The sequence below is a fragment of the Maylandia zebra genome, linkage group LG5 (assembly GCF_041146795.1).
Source record: "Maylandia zebra isolate NMK-2024a linkage group LG5, Mzebra_GT3a, whole genome shotgun sequence".
In the NCBI taxonomy this organism is placed as follows: domain Eukaryota; kingdom Metazoa; phylum Chordata; class Actinopteri; order Cichliformes; family Cichlidae; genus Maylandia; species Maylandia zebra.
Window position 1 is genome coordinate 19,089,719 of NC_135171.1, and position 19,594 is coordinate 19,109,312.

At 40.0% G+C, this 19,594-nt stretch overlaps 2 protein-coding genes across 3 annotated transcripts; both read right to left on the reverse strand.

Annotated features, from left to right (window-relative positions):
• Positions 1-1,520: 1,520 nt before the first annotated feature.
• Positions 1,521-5,510, reverse strand: il19l (interleukin 19 like). The gene is made up of 6 exons (XM_004545365.3): positions 4,454-5,510; positions 3,969-4,157; positions 3,788-3,850; positions 3,459-3,611; positions 3,299-3,361; positions 1,521-2,490 (listed from the first exon to the last, which is right to left on the reverse strand). Exons 2-6 carry the CDS (start codon positions 4,128-4,130, stop codon positions 2,395-2,397), a joined length of 537 nt encoding a protein of 178 aa, XP_004545422.1. The 5' UTR covers positions 4,131-4,157; positions 4,454-5,510; the 3' UTR covers positions 1,521-2,394.
• Positions 5,511-7,350: 1,840 nt separating this feature from the next.
• prelp (proline/arginine-rich end leucine-rich repeat protein) lies at positions 7,351-18,521 on the reverse strand. 2 transcript variants are annotated; one of them, XM_004545068.4, is made up of 7 exons: positions 18,373-18,521; positions 11,679-12,114; positions 11,406-11,591; positions 11,151-11,308; positions 10,880-11,076; positions 9,291-9,366; positions 7,351-9,109 (listed from the first exon to the last, which is right to left on the reverse strand). In XM_004545068.4, the coding sequence occupies exons 2-7, from the start codon at positions 12,108-12,110 to the stop codon at positions 9,019-9,021; spliced, it is 1,140 nt and encodes a 379-aa protein (XP_004545125.1). In that variant the 5' UTR covers positions 12,111-12,114; positions 18,373-18,521; the 3' UTR covers positions 7,351-9,018. The 2 variants fall into 2 exon arrangements, with proteins under 2 accessions (XP_004545125.1, XP_076740045.1); XM_076883930.1 differs by lacking the exon at positions 18,373-18,521 and adding an exon at positions 14,134-16,011.
• Positions 18,522-19,594: the final 1,073 nt, after the last annotated feature.

Here is a 19,594-nt window from a genome sequence, read left to right on the forward strand (position 1 = left end):
AGAGGGTGAGAGTTTCTTTGGCCATCCGCAAACTCCTCTCTGTGGTTGCTGCGAACTCTGTAAATATCCATACACTGTGTAAGTAATTTATCTGTACCATTAGGTGTGGAAAAGGGTTATTACAGATTTCTGTTGAGGAGTAGGGGCAGAAAGCAAATTCATGTTCCCAAATCATTTCTGAATACTGATAAGATTGTCATGGGTTTGTTTGATGCAGTGACTTATTGGTGATATTAATATTTTGTTCTATTAGATTTAGTTTTAGCTGTGGGCTGTGGGCCAAACGATACTGGAGGAGGTGAGTGAGTCCTTTGTGTTGCTATAAGGAAAAGTGGCTGGGATTGTTGTGCAGTCGTTAATCAGGATTGTGGATATTTGTGTCTATATGATGTTAGTGATGAACCACCACATTGTTGGATTAAAGCTCTTCATTGGATGTTGACTGCCTTTTATTCTGTTCTCTCTATCAAGATGATCCCACACTTGTCCATTATCATTGTGGTCTGAGCTGTGGGGAGGCCAATCCATGCCTGACAGTGTTCCATTGTGTGTTTGGTATCACTTTCATGTTGAAAATCGAAGCCAGTGTGAGTCAGATGGTTTCTAAATGGGATCAAAACCAGATCAAACTTTCCCGCTTTCATAATTCCATCAATTTTGATAAGATTCCCAGTACAGCTGGCTGAAATCAAATTTTACAATTAGATTAATCAGTTGGTGAGAAGCACTGTTGGCACTAATCTTCAGTCCAGTTCTTGTGTTATTTGGTACTTCAGCCTGTTTCCCCTCCTTAAGAATAGTTTCTTTACAGTGGATATAAATAAATGTTCTCATACATTGTTGTAAGTATCAACAGTCCAATCACTTATATATCAGTTGGCTAACATTTTCTGAAACTGAGCACATAGATTCATGTCTAAGTAAAAGATCTGTACAATATGATCCTACACATCATGTACTTATCTCATTTTCATTTTTCAGCAGATTGTGACACCAGAAGAGGAAAACTTGGCCACAAGTTTCGAAGAAAGATAGTACAACATTTTAGCTAGAACTTCCTAACTTAGGTTTCACTTTTACTCCAAATGAACCTTTATCAGCAAAGTGAAAAAAAATGCAAGCAGCACCATTTATGGATTCACAGAACATGAGAATTTCAGTAAGTAGGTGTTCATTTTTCCCCCTGTGCTTCTTTTTAACATACCTTCTGAGGTGTTATTGTTCCTGTGTAAGACATGATTACATGTATAGTCTGTTACAGGTCTGTTGCTTCTGCTGCTGCAGTGATTAATGATCAGAGGAAGCAATTTCCTTTGTAATATTTGTCACAACAGTCACAGTATTGGCAAATATTCAAGCAGCTAGTAATCAGATGTCTGTTCAGACAGAGCCAAAGGGCTTGCTACACATCCGCTCTTATTCGTGAAAGCATGTGTGTGAGATAATGTCCCTCAATTAATTCTTTTTGCAGAAGTGACAGGCGTATTTGTTCTCAGGTGATTTATTGGGGCAAATAGGCCCAGTCATACAGTATTACAGGCATAAAACAAACCGCGCATTAAGAAGCTCATAAGGCAGAGCAGCCTGCCAGATCAAGTTATCTACTAGCTGTACATCTGCTGCACATAAAAAAGACACATCAGATTAAATGGATTTGATCTGATAACAGTAAGTGAAACACATTCTCTCTTCTCTTTTCTCTTCTTCTCTTCTCTTCTTTCAAACATAGATTATATATCCGAGGAAGCATCACCATGACTTCCAGCCATAACATTATCGTGTCTGGACTTTAAAAGATCCCCTTTAACACTAAATCCCAAATATCATAAAAATCATAAACAATGCCTTTGGACTGATGTCAGTCCTGACAACAGACTAAAGAAATTTGTCCACATGTTCCCAGATACTGTCAGCGTTTGTGCGAAGCAGAATACTAGACTGTGATAAAATGTGGGCTACACCATGAATACTGATTTGAGACAATTTCAGAAAGCACAGAAGCAGACACACGAGCAGGCACCTAATCTAGTATCGGACAAACAGCAACACTGAATTTTCACTGATGGCCACTAGATGGTAATGAAGAGCAGACATCAGCTGTTGACAGGAAACTCTCAGAGAGCACAATACAGTTGTATTTTTCTTTAATTGATTTTTAAATTAAAGTATTTACAAAAATAAAAACAAACATTTAAGTCTAGTAAACAATCTTACAGTAACAGCTTCCTCAGAAGTATACACGTTTTTGTTTAGTTATAAATATAGCATACAATTTCAGTCCACATTAGTGGATAAAAAACGGTAATAAAAAACTAAGTATCAAGTTCTTTCAAGTGAAAACATAGAAATGCAACATGCCACAAAACTTAAATTAGCACATTTGTAAAGAGCAGCTCAATTTCTTTGAGTTTTGGGTCCCAGTGCTTCCAGCCACTCCAGCACAGTGTCCAGTTCACCCACTGCCTTCTGTGCTGCCCTGTTTGCTTGTAGCTGCTCAGCAGAAAGAGGAACAAGGGAAAAGTGAAAGAGTTAGATAAGAAAATAGATCTGAAAACAACACGTGTGTCTTTCAAGCAGGTGATACTCTTATCATATAAACTCAGATTTTATTCACAATAGAACACAGAAATAATATCAAAGGTTTAAGCTGAGAAAAAAATGAACTGATTTTGAATCTGAAGGTAACAACACACGTCGAAAAAGTCGAGACAGGGGCAACAAAAGGCTGAGAAAGTCAATAGAGGAACATTTTGCAACTAATTAAATTTATTGGCAGCATGTCAGTAGCGTGACTGGGTATAAAACGGGCCTCTTAGAGTGGCAGAGTTTCTCACAGCTAAAGATGGACAAAGATGAAACTATCTGCAAAAACATCGGCTAATTGTTGAATAATTTCAGAATAAAGTAAAACTGCTTTGATTATCTCGTCATCTGCAGGACACCAAGAATATAATATCATCAAAAGACTCAGAGAATCTATTGTGAATAAAATTTAGTTTACAAGATTTAGAAATCATTGCAGTTTTTGGCTGTTTTATTTGAAGTGAGTTATAGATTTAGGTATTTTCTCTGTGTGCTGTGTTTCTGTATAGTAACCCATTTGTGTTTGTTTCTTGTTGAAATCCAAGACAAAAAGTAACATTAATAAAGATATTATTGACATACAACAAAGTTTCACAGCTCACAACTTTTCCCTAACTAACTAGGTCATATTAGGAAAATTACAACAACTGATGTTGGGGCTTATTATTGAGCGTCTAAGACAGGAAGTCATTTTAGATTTTATTGTGTGTCTTACCTTGATAAACTCAGCATGCACTGAATCAATTGTTCTCTGGGTTTCTTCTCCACATTGGCAATGCTATACACAGAAAAGCACAATTATCATTACAATCTATGACAGCTTTTCATTAAAAGAAGAAGAAGAAGCACATTTTGAGACTGGAGAGCAAACTTACACATTTATGGATGTCTCTTCTGATGCTCACGAAAGCGTTGGCCAGAGCGCTGGAGCAGCGTTGTTGTTGTGGCTCAGATGAGGCATAGTTGCTGAACACTCTCTCAACATAGAAACGCAACACAAGACGCAGGAAACAGCATGTCTGACCGTCCTGAGGGGGACATGGCGAAAGTCAGATTCTAGCACCTTTCACAACCTATCTTCAGAATCCATATTCTGGTGATAGAGACTTAATATGTGGAAGACACTTGTCAAAAAAAGGGAAGCAAAAGTAAATCTAAAAAGCAAATCATCATGACTGAGTGGCAACACAACGCAAGAGCTCACCTGAACATTTTTCATCAGTGATCTATCCAGAAGTTTCATTCCGATCTCGTTGTCTTCTGAAATCTATCACAAAAGAAAAAGAAAAACAAAGGATCAGTTACAACGACTTTCTGCCACTTTAATCTGACGTTACACTTGTGCAAGCTCTTGCCAGAGGTTTTGATTGCATGACTGAACTCACCGCATTTGATCGTATGTGTGCGTAGTATTTGCGCAGCTCGTGTGTGTGAACACTGACAGAGCAGCTGTCCAGATGCAGAGTTCGGCTCTCAGCAGGTTCAGTCAGACAGCTGAGCAGCAGGAGGAGGAGGAAGGAAGCAGAGCAGCCGATAAGCATCTTCATCCTGATGATGGCGATCTGGTGAGAAAGCTAACAGAAGCGTTTCGGTTTGTAAGAATTGTGTATTGTGTAAAATTGTTGATTGTTGATTAATTTAGGAAAAAGGTTCATCACTGTTTCCTCAGATCATCAAAACAGATAAAAAACTTCAAATCCACAAATTAAAAAATACTTTATGAGCATTTATAGATTCATAAATGGATATTGGATCATTTAAAAAAAACTGTTTATAAACTACCAATATCCAGAATAAAGGAAACACTATGTCAAGTCCATCAGCTGCCATCATCATTGCCTGGAGAAGTATCACCTGTATTCAGACTCACCTGTGCGTGTGTCACTCAGAGGGAGAGTTCTGGTGAAGCTGTGTCTCTGGGCCCCCATCCTGTGTCCTCTTATAGTGTGGAGTAAGGGGATTTTTCTTTTCACCAGGTATTGAACAGGTTAAACATGCATGGGACTCCACAGGTGCATGCATGTGAATGGGTTTACAGGAGGAGGAAGTCTGGTGCAATTAAAGGAACTCCCGGTCATGTTTCAGTCTCTGATTGGAAGAATGGAAAAAAGAATTATTGCTGATTTCCTCCTCTTTGATGAGTAGTGCTGTCTTTGTGAAGAAAAACTTTCACTCTCAGTGATGCGTAATGTAAATAATGAATGAGTAATCATTGTTGCTAGATTAGAGTTTCATCATTTAAACTGAAGCTGCTGCAGCTTCCGCATTAAGACGTCACTCCCTGAATCATTTGCCTTACGAGCTTTTAAAGTCTGTGTTGTTTTAATGTGATTAATTTGTAAAAGGAAGTGTTTTGTGGCAATATCATTTTATTTCTTGTCTCTTTTAGATTTCAGATTGATTGGTATAGCTACTTCCAAATGTTGCATAACACTCTGGGTGTATACTGGAAATAAAGCCTCTCATTGACTTTTGTCTTTTTACTCGAAGGGCATTCTGACATCACTTCAGTCAACAGGTCCTGATTGGAAATACCTACCAGACCTGCTCGCCAGCCTGTTTTACCAGGGTGCTTTTGAAGTCTTCTAAAACTTCATTTGCAGCGGTAGGAAGCAAGAAAACCCAATGAAACTAGGAATAACCTGTAAATGAAGTCAATTAGAGCCAGTTAAAAAGCCTCGCATGCTTCTCTATTGTATTCTCAATTCCACCAGAGTTGCAGTCCTGCAGTACTACCTCTTTAATACAGAGCCTCGGGAACAAAGTGACTTTTTTTTACACTGAAACCGGAAACACAAAAAATTGACAAAATTGCCATCGTAGCCACTGTCAGTTTCTCTCAACCTTTTTTGAACAGTTATTCATTGAAAAAAGCTGAAATGTCAGCATGTTTCATTGAAATCGTTTTTAGACATCTTAAAAGGTAAAATCATCAAGCATTTTAGAAACAAGTGGATATTAAATATTTTCTTGCTAAGGTATCTTATGATGTATCTAATGAAAGTTTGGCTTAATCCGGTCATTCTTACATGCACATAGTTACTTCTGTTCGCGCAGTGTTGTGCAATTTTGCAGCCTTTAGTCACTTCTGCTTTCTTACATGTTAAACTGTCACAGTCAATAAACACAAAATGAAAAACCCTTTAATTCATTTGCGATTTAAACAAACACGCATGTCTTTGGACTGGGGGTGGAAATCAGAGCACCCACAAAAACACCACCCAGACCACAGGGTCAACATGGAAAGTGGTTCTCAAACTGCGGGGAAGGCCCCCACTGTTAGGACACAAAGGTACTCCCGGGGCCTCAGAAAATCAGGCAACAAAACAGTGAAGTGAAACTAAATGGAATGATTTTTTTTTTTAAATGAAGCATGAACCAAAGCAGTTTGCTAATGCTATTGTGATGATGTTTCATTTCTTTCTGAAAAGTTTGGTTGTCATATTTTTCATTTTACCAAATGTTTCCAGAGCCAGGCCCTTCAGGCTAGTTCAGCACGCAAACTTCTTTTTTTCAAAAGTCATGTTGTCCTAACTCGTTTAGCATGTGGTTAACTGCTGCCTTGCTAAATAAACAAGGGCCTCTCATGAAAAAATGTTTTCTGGATGCTAGCATATGTTACTTCAGTACCTGTGTATACTGTTCAGCATTAACGTGAGCTTGTGTACTAATGTACTACATCATAAATGCTGTCTTTTCGATGAGCTCAGGCTCACAGGACGTGGCACCATTTCTGGATCTTTTTCTTTGAATGTTGCAGCTTTAACTTGTATTTGTGACTCAAGCGTCAAACTGTGTTCAGTAACGGTGAGGCCATTCAGTGATTTACACAACTAGGTTCTTGTCTCTTTTTATTATGTCACCCTGAGAAACAAATCTTCAGATTATCTGAAATTTTACATTTAGAAATTGTTATTCTCAAATAGCCATGTATATATGAGTTTAAAATGAAGCCAGCGAGGAAGTGCACAAACCTTTGGTTCCTGCCACTTGAAGTTAGCTGCGAGAGGAAGTCGTGATGATAAAAAGCCAAACTTTAAAGCATTAAAAAAAGGCATTTTTAAGACCTGGTGGAAAAAGAAATGTATATAAATACCCACCTGGATTATTGAGTCAAGACTTTGGGTGGGTTCATTGACAGGTGTCCCAGCACAAGTAGCTGTGGCCCTTTAGCATCTACTAGACCTCACCTCTGCTAATTCAAGTCACTGGTATAGACCTCTCCCATGTTGGTGCTTCTGGAGCCTTTAATGGTCTTAAATGAGTAACTTGTATTCCTCTGTGGTGCAGACCAACACAGAATTTTGTGCTTCAGTTTTGGTGAGTCAATTATTAGTTTTTTACTTAGCACTAATTTGCCAAACCAAGCTTCACCTATATTTCAAATATGTTAACTTCAGTCTCCAAACAACCAACATGGCGTCAGCCAAAATGCCGACCTTGACGTTATGGTGCTACATCCGTCTTTTACGGTTCTTGCACACTTTCACAGACAGGCAACGCCCTTACCTCTAGCTTCTTTGGAATGTTCCTTTTATACCTTTTATGCTTTTTATTTGTTCTTGTTTCTAATGTCTCTGTAAAGCACTTTGAATCACCTTGTTGTTGAATTGTGCTATACAAATAAACTTGCCTTGCCTTGCCTTGCCTTATACCTGGTCAGTTACTAACATGTTGCTTTTATCCAAAGGCTCATATTATTGTGAAACAGGTCGGGTTGGTGTCGACTAAGCAGAGAGAGCAGTGAGGCATATTAGAAAAGAGAAATGAGGAAGAAAACTACATTTTTTATTTCAAACATCAAGCATTTTCAGATGATCAAGGAGAACTTTTATTTTCCATTGTTTGTACAAAGCTTCTTTATACAGAAGAATATTATACAAAAGATTAGGGATAACAAGAATAAAATGACATTTTTACAAAGAGTATCTTGAAAATCACAGGCACATTTGAAACTATTTTAACTACATGGAGCTAGTTATTTAAAGCTGGTTATCTCTTTTAACTTACACTGCATATTTATTCATTGCCTCTGACGGCTGCCCCACTCTGTTGACCTATTCTTGTGAACTTAACTACCGTTTATGTCTGTAGCATGTCTGTAAATGTCCCTGTGTTTTCAGGCTTTGCTCAAGCTATATTTTTCACTTTTTTCTTTACATGAAGTTTTGTAAACAAAAAACACTGATAAACTGCAACTACTGCAGAAACCTAACTCTAAATGTCAGCATAGCCACAGTTTATGCTGATTTGTAGTTTAATGTTGGGACTGTCCAAAAAATGGCAATAGTTAAATTTGTCATCACAATTAAAAAAGTTTGAACCATCCAAGTTTTGCAGTTATTTGCAGTCCCTCTCTCAGTATTACAGTTCCACAGCGTCTACTGCTGATAAACACCATACTTTGCAATGAAATGCACCTAGTACAAAGTGAGTCTATGTTTTCATGTGTGTGTGTGTGTGTGTGTGTGTGTGTGTGTGTGTGTGTGTGTGTGTCAGTAGTACTGTGCAAAAGTCTTGAGCCACCCCTCATTTCTTGTTGTTTTGGAGCCAGACTTTCTTTTAATTCTTTATAGCAGTGAGCAACAATTCTCCAAGATCTTAAAATCTTTTAAAAGTTTTTCTGAAAGTTATATTCAGAAGAAATAGGTCAAATAATCCAGCAAAGATCTGAAACATGACCTAAGAGATGCATCTGACCCTTCAGTTCGTTTACTGTTCACTGAAGCCTCATAAGAAATGGAAGAGTGGCTGTTAAGAAGTAAAATGGAGAAAATGTTAAGGTATGTCAAATTACACAAGAACTGGACCAAATATCAGTCCCAACGGGTCTTCTTTGAAACAAAAATTTGAATTTTTTAGTTCAAATTATAGTCAATAAGAAAGATGTAACACAGTTTGTGACTGCAGCCAAACATGGCCGAGGCCCTGTCATGGCTTGTGGCTACATTTCAGCGAGTGGTGTTGGGGATCTTGTCAAATCAATTGACATCAATACTACAGAAATGTACGGTCAGATTTTGATCCACCACGTGGTACCTTCTGCAAAGTATCTGATTAGAAGAAGCTTCAACTTTCAGTATGACAACGATCCCAAACACACTGCCAGAGCAGTAAAAGATACCAGGACAGAAAAACACCCAATTAAACACTGTCAGTCTTGGATTGGCCTCTCCAGATCCCAGACCTCAAAATTGCTGAAGCAGTGTGGGATCCTCTTGATAGGGAAGAGAACAAAAGGCAGCCAACATTCAAGGAAGAGCTTTGAATGTCTTTTAAGAAGCCCGGACAACAATTTCTGGAGACCACTTAAAGAAATGAGAAGAAAGCACATTTTTCACACTTTCCTAGCAAAATATAAAGAAATGCTGCGTAGCTCAAGACTTTTGCACAGTACTGCATGTGCAAGCCCCCATGCCTTTAGGCATGGTTTTCCTAAATGACAATAGAGTGAAGGAGCCTGAAGCACATGATGACATCCAGAGGGATGGGAGGGTTCAGGTGATTTCCATCCAAACGGAGATACCTGAAAACAACAGAGCAGGTATCTAATATGTCATTGGGATTTTAACTCTTTGAACTTGGCATTTCCAGACAAAATTCTTTTGTTCTTGTTTACTTCCTGTTAACACACAGGTCACGCAGCTCAGACAAGTTCATTATTTAGGTTAGTGCTGAGACACGCATTATGACATAATGTGAAATACCTTAGCTTGGGAACCTGGCTCATATCACTCGGGTCAGCTTGCACGCTGTATGGGCAGATCTGGGTGCCATTGATGTCTGTCAGGAAAATACACAGTCATGAAGATCTAGTCTTCAAGTGCTCACATGTGCATATAAATAAGAAAATATGCTATTTTAGATTTGACAGTTTTGTTTTTTTATTGTATAATTTATTTCATTATAGCAATTTACATACAGGAAGAGCAGGGTATAGCCTGATAATAGTCTGAGAAGATAATTATCTTAAATATTATGCATAATGTGAATTTTTTTATTTAAACATGCAATGCTTAGCATACATTTTCAGAAGAAATCTTTATTTTTTATGATGTTTTAACTTAGAAAATAGCATGAGAAATGTTTTTAGGAATATAAAAAAAAGGATACAAAAAAGACAGAAATATGAGTGTGTTTAAATGATACTGAAGTGGGTATATTTGAGAAAAAAACAAACACACCTTTAAACAGAGCTCAACTGTAAAATTGATTATACTTTATTGCAAAACACAAGTAGGTAAGTATTTTAAATCACATCACATCTGATTTTTCTCTGTAATGTGACACATACTCAGACATATAAGCGTTTCAAGTTGAAAATGTGCTGTTGTGTTACAGAGTCCACTAATATTAATGCATTTCTAACTGTGTAGTTATATGTAGTTATAACCCACAAAACAAAACAAAACCCAGCAGCATCCTTCTCTCACCCCAACCGGTCGCAGCAGATGGCCGCCCCTCCCTGAGCCTGGTTCTGCCGGAGGTTTCTTCATGTTAAAGGGAGTTTTTCCTTCCCACTGTCGCCAAAGTGCTTGCTCATAGGGGGGTCATATGATTGTTGGGTTTTTCTCTGTATCTATGAAGCGCCTTGAGGCGACTTTTGTTGTGATTTGGCGCTATATAAATAAAATTGAATTGAATTGAATTGAATTAACGGTCTGGAAGAAGATTGCATTGTGTAAGCCCTTAAATTATTGCATCAAAATAACTAAGAAACATATTTTTTAAAATAATTCCAAATACAATTGAACAGGAGGACACATCTCGTCATGATAATTAACTTCAGTGGAAGTTGAAAAAAAAAATGGCCTGAAGCCAAAGTAGTTTTGTAGTCATGACGCAGAAACAGGTATAACAGAATACCCTGAAAAAATACTTTCGGTTTGTGTTGCACGCTGATCAAATTACAGCTGTAGTGTCAACAGACTACACTGATCTGTCTTCATTAAAGTCGGCATAGGACACAAGACAATTGGGTATAATTAACCAAGATAATTTACAGCGGTTAATGCATAGGTTAAAAAGGGGGGGTTGAATCTACGACATATTATTTGTTTAGTTGCTACACCACCAGATCCAAACAGAAACAGGGAGACATGGACAACACTAAGACCACATTGAACTGAGAAGCTAAGGTGACCTGACACAGCTGCAAGTTGCTGGAAGTTACATGAAGAGCCCTGACATTCAGCCCAAGTTGAGACAAACTGTGGTTATGCTCCCTGATGTGAAGGCCTTGCTTTAGCACAGTGATGACCACTCACTGGGACAGACGTGGCTGCTGGTTACTTACTCTCAATGCTGTTGTGGTCGAGATGCAGGTGCTCCAGGTGACCGTTGAACAAAGGAATCGAAGCGAGCTGGTTGTGGGACAGTTGCAAGTCTAGCAGGCTGGAGACATTGAACACATTCTTGGGAACTCCTTTATCACTCAGCTGGTTGTAGTTCAGCCTCACAAAAGCCAGGTGAGCATGGTTGTCAAAGTAGTTTCTGAAAAAAGACAATAATAAAGATTCTTAGTGGGAATAATCAACTTTGGGACAATGCGTGCACCGTATACTTGCTTTGGGATGTCATCGATACGGTTCCTATCCAAGAAAAGCTGCACGAGGCTGGTTGGTATACTAGTAGGCATCTTCTTCAGCGTGTTATGAGCCAGGTTGAGCTGCACCAGGTTCGTAAGGCCCTTAAAGCTGTTCTTACCCAGGCCACTGTCACTCAGCTGACAGAAAAGACATCACATATTTGCTCCACAAACGCTAGAGATTTAGTTCTCCATACATGTCTAGATAGCACAGTGTTGTAACAGTGAGGTTCACCTGGTTGTGATACAGATCGAGCATAGTCAGGCTCCCCATGTTGTTGAAGGCCCCAGGTGGGATCTTGGAAATACGATTCCTACTAAGGCGGAGCTGTTCCAGAGTTTCTGGGAGGCCTGAAGGGACTTCATTAAGCTGGTTTCGTTGGGCGTAGAGATACAGAAGTGCTGGAAGCTTTTCAAACACCTGCGTGAGAGATAGATGCAAAGCAACCGTAGTAAAGTGATTCTATTTCTTTAAATCCTGAGCATTTATAGAGGTGAACTCCCTGACCTGCTTATCTATCTGATGAATACGGTTGTTTGCTAGATTGATCCAGCGGACCTCAGAGGCGTTGAGGAAGGGCTCTGAGGTTATCTCAGAGATGTAATTGTTCTGGAGATACAGGTAGTGAGTCCTGGATGGGATTGCTGGGATTACACGAATGTTCCGGTTCTCGCAGTTGAGCGCATTCGGGTAGCTTGGGGCGCAAAAACACTCCCGGGGGCAGTCAGGAAAGATGGAAGGTGGGCCCAGGATGGGTGGGGGGAAATCTGTTGGTTCCTTGGGCTCAGGCTGGGGTGGTACAGTTGGGAGACGAGCAGGAGGCTTTCTGGGGGTAGCTGGGCGCCTGGTGGGCTTCTTTGGCCGAGGCCTCTGTGTGAACACTGCCCCCAGTAGGAGGAGCAGAGTCAGTGCAGACAGGAGTCTTGCACCAGCCTTCATTGTCCTAGGAAAAGCATAAAGTGTAAGTAGTGATTTCTACTGACTCTGCAGTAATCAAAGTGAAAGGCATTAAGTTAAGGAAGAAAGATGCTTCAAAAAAACAAAAAGAAAAACTAAATAGTTTAATTCAGTACAATATGTCCTTTTGTGTCTGTGAAGGTTCTCAGTCATCCAGGTCATTGTAGTCTAAGGAGCTTGGAAAGAAAAGTGTCTGGACTTCTTTAAGTTGCTTGAAGACGTTTCACCTCTCATCCGAGAAGCTTCTTCAGTTCTAAGGTCAAATGGCGGAGAGTCCCAGATTTAAACCCAGTGGGAGTATCCCCCCAAAGCGGGACAAAAGGGCCCCCTGATGATCCTCTACCTAATCACATGAGCCAAGGTGTGAAAACGGGTGTGGGTCACAATCAGCCAGGGTTTCAGGTGAGCTCATTGTGAGCTGGGATGTCATGCTTTCTCCAAGCATACACAGTCTTTCGAGGATGCCAATGTTAACATCTTGGACAGAGAGGACAGATGGTTTGAAAGAGGAGTGAAAGAAGCCATGGATGTCCACTGTGAGCGACCATCTTTGAACAGAGGCGGTGGTTTGCGACACCAACTGTCTGCCAGCTATAATCCAGTTTTGAGTTCCCTCCCCAGACGTCTTAACGCCCATCCTGGGCCATCTGACCTCAGGAAATCGCATGATAGGGTGGGGCCAGGTTTCACAATGAGCTCACCCGAAACCCTGGCTGATTGTGACCCACACCCATTTTCACACCTTGGCTCATGTGATTAGGTAGAGGATTATCAGGGGGCCCTTTTGTCCCTCTTTGGGGGGAAACTCCCACTAGGTTTAAATCTGGGACTCCCCACCATTTGACCTTAGAACTGAAGAAGCTTCTTGGATGAGAGGTGAAACGTCTTCAAGCAACTTAAAGAAGTTCAGATGCTTTTCTTTCCAAGCTCCTTAGAATATGTCCTTTTGGTGCTTCTTTCTCCATGTGGGTGTAATGACTCAGCTGTGTACAAACCCTCCTTTTTTCCTACAAGGCTACGTGCAATGCAGGGCATTCATCTTATCTCTGATTTTACTAAAAATATCCGTTAGTTTGTATTTCCCTTTGGAAAGATTCCACTTTAAAGCTGGTTACTGTTCGACCCATTTTAAGAGGTAGTTTTCAGGGTTGAACTGAGTGAAACAGCATTACCAAGGCCTACATGAAGCAATGCTCACCTGACTCTATAAAAACATTGAGGTTTAATTTTATATACCAAGATTGTCCCCAGCCTACCTTAAGTATTGCTTCCACACTTCTATTGCAGTTTAAACTAATGTAAGATGGACATGTGTAGCTCGGTAACGTAATCTGTGTTTGAAGAGGTGGGATCATCTGAGGAGGAGCCATACATCCTTAATTTGATTAAATTCAAGAGAATGTAGGGCAGATACTAATACAGGAAATGAGCGCTTATGAAAGGATAAAGGCACTATTGTAAGCATGGGTCGAGAGGGGGGAGGTGTGTAGAGAAAGCAAGCCTGCAAGGTTAAAATATGTCAACAAAAGGGAGGCGCACTGGAATGAAGCTCTCATGAACTCAATATGTATTTACAGCATTTTATAATCAGTGTGTGTTTAAAATTTCACACCAGGAGGATTTGTTTTGTGTGTGCATGAGGAATTTTCCAAAGTTGCTTTGAAAAAGGAATTTCCATTTTGTATAGTTCATCACATTGATCATACAAGGAGTCATCTTAGGCACACCTATGAGCTTGCATTTCACAATGAGAGGACAGGGGAGGTGATTTTTACATGTTCTGTAACTGACGGGGTTTAAGAATATATAACAACTGTGAGCAAATCGGTTTAGCTACAGTGCTATGAAAAAGTATTTACCCCCACGCCCCATTTGTCACACTTGCATGTTTCAGATTATAAAACACATTTCAACATTAGACTCAAATAACCAGAGTAAATGCAAAATGCAGTTTTTAAATGATGATTGCATCTATTAAGGGAAAACAAAAAATAGCCAAACCTACCTGGCCTGGGAAAATATTCTGTGGACTAACAGGACTCGTTGCATCTGGTGTAAAACTAACATAGCCAAAAGTACATCATACCACCAGTCAAATATGGTGGTGTGATAGTCTGGGACTGCTTTGCTGCTGGACGACTTGCCGTAATTGATGGAACCATGATTCCTGCTCTCTACCAGAAAGTCCCGAAGAAGGTCCAGCTATCCGTTTGTGCCCTGAAGCTTAACCTCACTCGGGTTATTAAGCAGCACAATAGTCCAAAACACACCACAAGATCCACCTCTGAATGGCTCAGAAAAGTACAAAAAAAATGAAGATTTAGACCCTTGAATGTGTCTGGAACAATTCTGAAAAGAAGAGTGTGCTAAAATTACTCCACAGCAACGTAAGAGCATCATTGTCAGTTAGGGAAGGGAATCGAGAACCAGTTCTTGCAGAGAACTAGTTCCCAGTAGTTCAGTTTCTTGGAATTGTTGGTTTGCTTGCCTGTGGATCACTGTTATCAGTTGTAGCACTCAAACAACAATCAGCTGATTATCAGCTGATCTAAGTTCACATGCAGGAGGAGGAAAACAGTGGCACAGTCTGCAGCGTGGATATGGACTTTACTTTCAATTCATTGCATAATAGGACGAGAGCACGATGTTACAGTAGACAGAAACAGCTGCATTATGCTGCTAACACAGCTTCAGGTTTTTGCAAGCACCTGTACAGACAGCATGCTAATACTAAGCTAGCCAAAAACACAGAGAGATGTTATGAGTATATGCCCAAGCCCAGGAGTCAGACCCTTAACTTCAACAGGTAAAAAAAAATGATGAGCAGTTTTTACCTGTTCATGTTTCTACAGTAGAATCACTGTGGCAATCACTTTAAAGTCTCTTTTTGCTTGTGTTGTGTTGTCAGCATTGTGTTTGTGTTCATATGTCTGTCCTCATTAGGATCAAGATTTGCATTGGTGTGTAGGACTGTAGCCTGAAGGTGTATCTTGTTAAATGTTAATTATGAGGCAAAGCTTTTCAGCTCATTTTATGAAAAAAAAAAGAAAAAGTAACGAGTAAGTAACTAAGTAATGTACTGCATCACCTTTAATGAAAGTGTTCTGTGTAATATTTGTAATATTTACTTTTTTGAGTAATGACCCACCACTGAACACAACAAGGGGGAGAAATAACTCCACAACATGCACAAACATTTGACAAAGCACAAAGCAATTCATTTGCATGAATGTAATATTGACATGATGGTTAGAGATGGTGGTGACTCTCAAAACAAAGCCAGTGAGATCCCAGTGAGAATCGATAAGTAATACTAATAATGGAATCAGTTAATTCTTCTCAGTTCCCATCCCTGCCATCAGTTATGTTTGATTGCAGTTCTTGCTGCCAAGGGAGGCACAGCCAGTTATTAAAATTTGGGGGGCAATTACTTTTTCGCAGAGGGCCAGGTAGGTGTGGATAACTTTTTCTCTTATTGAGAGAAGCCATCATTTAAAAACTGTATTTTGGTATTAAAATCTGTTTGATGATCTGAAACATGAAAATGTGACAAATATGCAAAAACATTAATAAATCAGGAGGGAGAGGGATACTTTTTCTGTATGTGGACAATGAAATTATGTCACACTGAGACTGAAACACACACATACACGCTGTTGTTTGGCTTATCATTCCAGGTATTTACCCTTCAGTGAATCTAATTCACGTTTCAAAGTGAAATGATCTTTTTCAGGCCATGGTAACTATGGCTAAATCGTTATCCTCTATATCATGAGCAAAGGCCTGCAAATAAGTAAGATAAGATAAGATAAGATAGAACTTTATTAATCCCTCGGGTGGGTTCCTCTGGGAAATTGGGTTTCCAAAAGCACAGCACCGACAGAAGTTACAGTTACAGAATGTTATACACACACACACACACACACACACACACACACACACACACACACACACACACATATAAATACAGAGACAAATATAAATAAAATATACGAAGGGGATAAATAGAATAAATAGGAATAAAAATAAAAATACAAGTGAATTGCACATTTCAAGTATTGAGGTCTATTTGCACCATTTACTATTTACAAAAGTATTGCACAAAGGTATTGCACAGTGAGGTGAAGAGGCACTACAGCTTAGTTGTTCCCCCCTCCTTTGTCCTCCTGTTTCTCCTCCCTCTCCCCCCCAGAGAGGAGTTAAACAGTCTGATGGCGTGTGGGACAAAGGAGTTTTTAAGTCTGTTAGTTCTTGTCTTGGGGAGAAGCAACCTGTCACTGAACAGACTCTTCTGGTTGTTAATGGCCGTGTGCAGTATCACAAAGTATCACAAAGATTTAGAAAAACAAACTCTCATCACAGAGGCACCATTTGTTTCCAGTGCTCTTTCTCTTTGCCTTTGATCAGTTTGATATAAATCATGGCGCAGGAATGAGCCTCATATCTAAAATGCTTGAAATAACAAATCTGAACATTTCTCTGACAGCATTCCCTGGCACTGCCCTTCATTTTCCCTCTCAGAGCCTTGCAACCCCTCGTTTAAATCCAGAGCCAGATTTCCTTCCTGTCGTTCTGCTGTTATGACCAGAAGTTTGGCAAACAATTAAAGACTCAATATCCACAATGGCTGATTCACCAGTTTGTTATTTATGACCTCAATGAGTTAATCTGATCGTTATCAGCATGAGAACTATACTTAGGATGGTAGGACAGAGATCACTGCTAGTACATGACACAAACACTCTGTTGCAAAGCTTTAAAACAAACAAAATCTACTGTGACTTTGAACTGGATCTGCATATTTTAAACATCAGAGACTTTTGTCTTACTGGACTTGATGAAAACCATGTGGACCTACTAAGTGGTGGTATTACGTTCTCAACAGCTGTTTGCAAGGTTAAAAACATATATCCAAGTACTGGTGAGATAAAAGTTAAACATTACTAAAAAATAACACAATCTTACGTTACTGCTGATATTTTTCATGTGCAGCTATTAAACAGTTTGCTTTATATATATATTTAAAGTTTAGAATTATTTGGTTAAAGGAAAAGTAGAAAGTCTTAGGAATTAGTGTGAGTTTTAGGTTATATCTCAAAAATTTTCAGTTTCATAACGCCCTTTTCATCACTGATGATGAGCTCTTTCCAACCTTTTTTTTTTGGCAGAACAGCCCGTCGTTCCTTTACCAAAAAAAGAAAGAAAGAAAAAAACTAGTGTTTCATAAAACCACTTTTTAAAAAAAGTCATGATGAAAAGTTACATCATCCCCAGTCGACTTCACTCATCTGAGTCCTGTAACTGTGACTAAGCACAATAATCACAAAGGTTATGCCAAGATTTTCTCTAACATCTAGTGTATATTATATATATACATGTACAGATGTTTTCCATACATTTAGAAATACGAAAACTCCAACTAAGTGTGCTCTTTGATGCTCTAATAAAACATGAGAAATTTATTAAGAAGCCAAACGACAGTAGGTATAATGTCAACATAGCTGAGAGCAGAAGAACGAACATCAGAAATCTGGAAACTTTCATCCCCGCGTCTTTGTACACATCGCCATCAGCCAGCTCCAAAGTAGCTGCTGTTTTTCTTTTCAAACTCTTCACACACTTCACAAACCTTCTTATGTCAGCACATCATGTGATTGCACATTTTTTTCAGTGCATGCTTGTTTTTAAACCATTTCCAGAACGTTCCATTTCAGCTTCTTAAACTGTTAGTTTACACCCATGTAGGAACTGCATCCATCTGAATTCACCACAGAAGAAGCCAAAAATGTATTTGTGCACCGCCTTTAAAACCCCCGGGGATCCATCTGATTGCCAAAAGTGAGCAATATGGCATTTCTTTTGTAAAAAAAACAGCAGCTAAAGCTCTTCTAGTCTGCATATTTTCACTTGCACTGCAGTTGCAGCTCTCTCCACTCACTAATGGAAAAAGATGAAATCAAGGTGAGCGTGCAGCAGCACAGAAAAGCAGCAGAGTCACAGCGTGTGGCAGCTCCCTGGAGGACAGAGTACCACTTTGTATGGCAAACTGTTTCTATAGAAACTCGGCAGCATGGCCCAGCTGTGCCCGTGCCAGGATTCCCCTTCTGTCCACAAACACTTCCCTCACTGCCTCTCCTGGCTTCTCTGTTTCACACTCACACACACACATGCACAGAACTCTGTCTGCATTCTTACCTTTACTCATCAGGTCCCTTCAGTGGAAACAACAAATAAAGGGTCTTACCTGCCTCTGGTACCTGCCCTCTTTTGTCAAGTCACAAGTTTTGTGTCTTTTCTTCTCTCTGCCTCTCTCACTCTTCTCCTATCCCTCGCTCCCTCACTCCCTCTTGCTCTTCCTCTGTTCCTCTGGTCCCTAGCCCTCCCTTCCCTCTCTCTCCCCCTCTCGCTCTCCTTTGGTGGACAAGCCTGCCTGTTGGGTTTGTTCCCTGGCTTCTTTCCCTCTGAAGGTCACAGTGGTTCTTTTTTTCACCCCCTTAGCTTGGCTCAGAGCCACAGAGGTTTAATCTTAATTCCTTCTGGTAGACCACCGGCTCTTTTATGTGTCTGAACCGTTGTACAGTTTGTTATTATTTTGTTTTTGTCAACTATATGATGAGTGTGTAGGTCTGAAAAATTAAACAACTAAATACATAAACACCAGGGCACCATGATGTGTTTGCATGCCATATTTGCGTGTTTGCAACAAGCCTTAGTTTCTGTATCTGTAGTCTTTGAGAAACAAACACTGGACCTCTGTGAGGGAAAGCCCAGCTGTAACTGCATCTCCTCTTTGTCTCCCACCCACCCCGCCATTGTTTAGATGACTGCACTCAGATCCAGTCATGTGCTTTTCATTAGAAGCATCTCTCCGCTGACTCCATGGCATCTCTTCTGTGTCAGTTAAATATCCAGGCACGCTCTTTCTTTTTTCTTCCCCCCCTTCCCTCTAGTGTAAGTACACGAAAGCAGTCTGATTTTCGAAGTCCAAATGTGGAGTGGAGGGTGATGTGATGGGGCTCTCAGGAAGTGGGGCTGGTGGCATGAAGTAGGGTCTGTGTGTGTGTGTGTGTGCATGTGTGTGTGTTTAGCTAATATGTCACCAGGGGTTTGGAGGTGGACATGTGTTTGCTACCCTGCATTCCTGCAGAGTGAGCTGCAGCTGAATGATAATGAGGTGAACATATGTGGGGATACGTCTTTAAGACACATGTACACACATGCTTCCTTTTCCCGCCGCGCTCCTGTCTCCCACTCAGTCAGTGATTATGATACAGTCGGGTCAAACATCTGGACCAGACTGTTTCCAGCTAAGGAAGGAGAGCATACTTTAACAAACAGGTCGCAAAACGGGTGTGTGTAACAAATACGTCACCCCCCCCAATCTGCTCTGCTACCATTTACATGTGAGAGTTGTTTAGTGACTCAGCTCTAATCAGCGTCAGCGACTTAATTTCTGTGTAAGAGTT

Excerpts from the sequence above, each read along its gene's own strand:
- il19l (XM_004545365.3), bottom strand. The coding sequence starts at position 4,130 with ATGAAGATGCTTATCGGCTGCTCTGCTTCCTTCCTCCTCCTCCTGCTG. Across the intron at positions 3,851-3,968 it reads CACACATACGATCAAATGCG|ATTTCAGAAGACAACGAGAT; the intron begins GTGAGTTCAGTC and ends CTTTTGTGATAG. Across the intron at positions 2,491-3,298 it reads TGCATGCTGAGTTTATCAAG|CTACAAGCAAACAGGGCAGC; the intron begins GTAAGACACACA and ends TCTGCTGAGCAG.
- prelp (XM_076883930.1), bottom strand. The coding sequence starts at position 14,195 with ATGTTAGTTTTACACCAGATGCAACGAGTCCTGTTAGTCCACAGAATA. Across the intron at positions 12,115-14,133 it reads AGAATATTTTCCCAGGCCAG|GACAATGAAGGCTGGTGCAA; the intron begins GTAGGTTTGGCT and ends TGCTTTTCCTAG. Across the intron at positions 11,077-11,150 it reads CGTATCGATGACATCCCAAA|AAACTACTTTGACAACCATG; the intron begins GCAAGTATACGG and ends GTCTTTTTTCAG.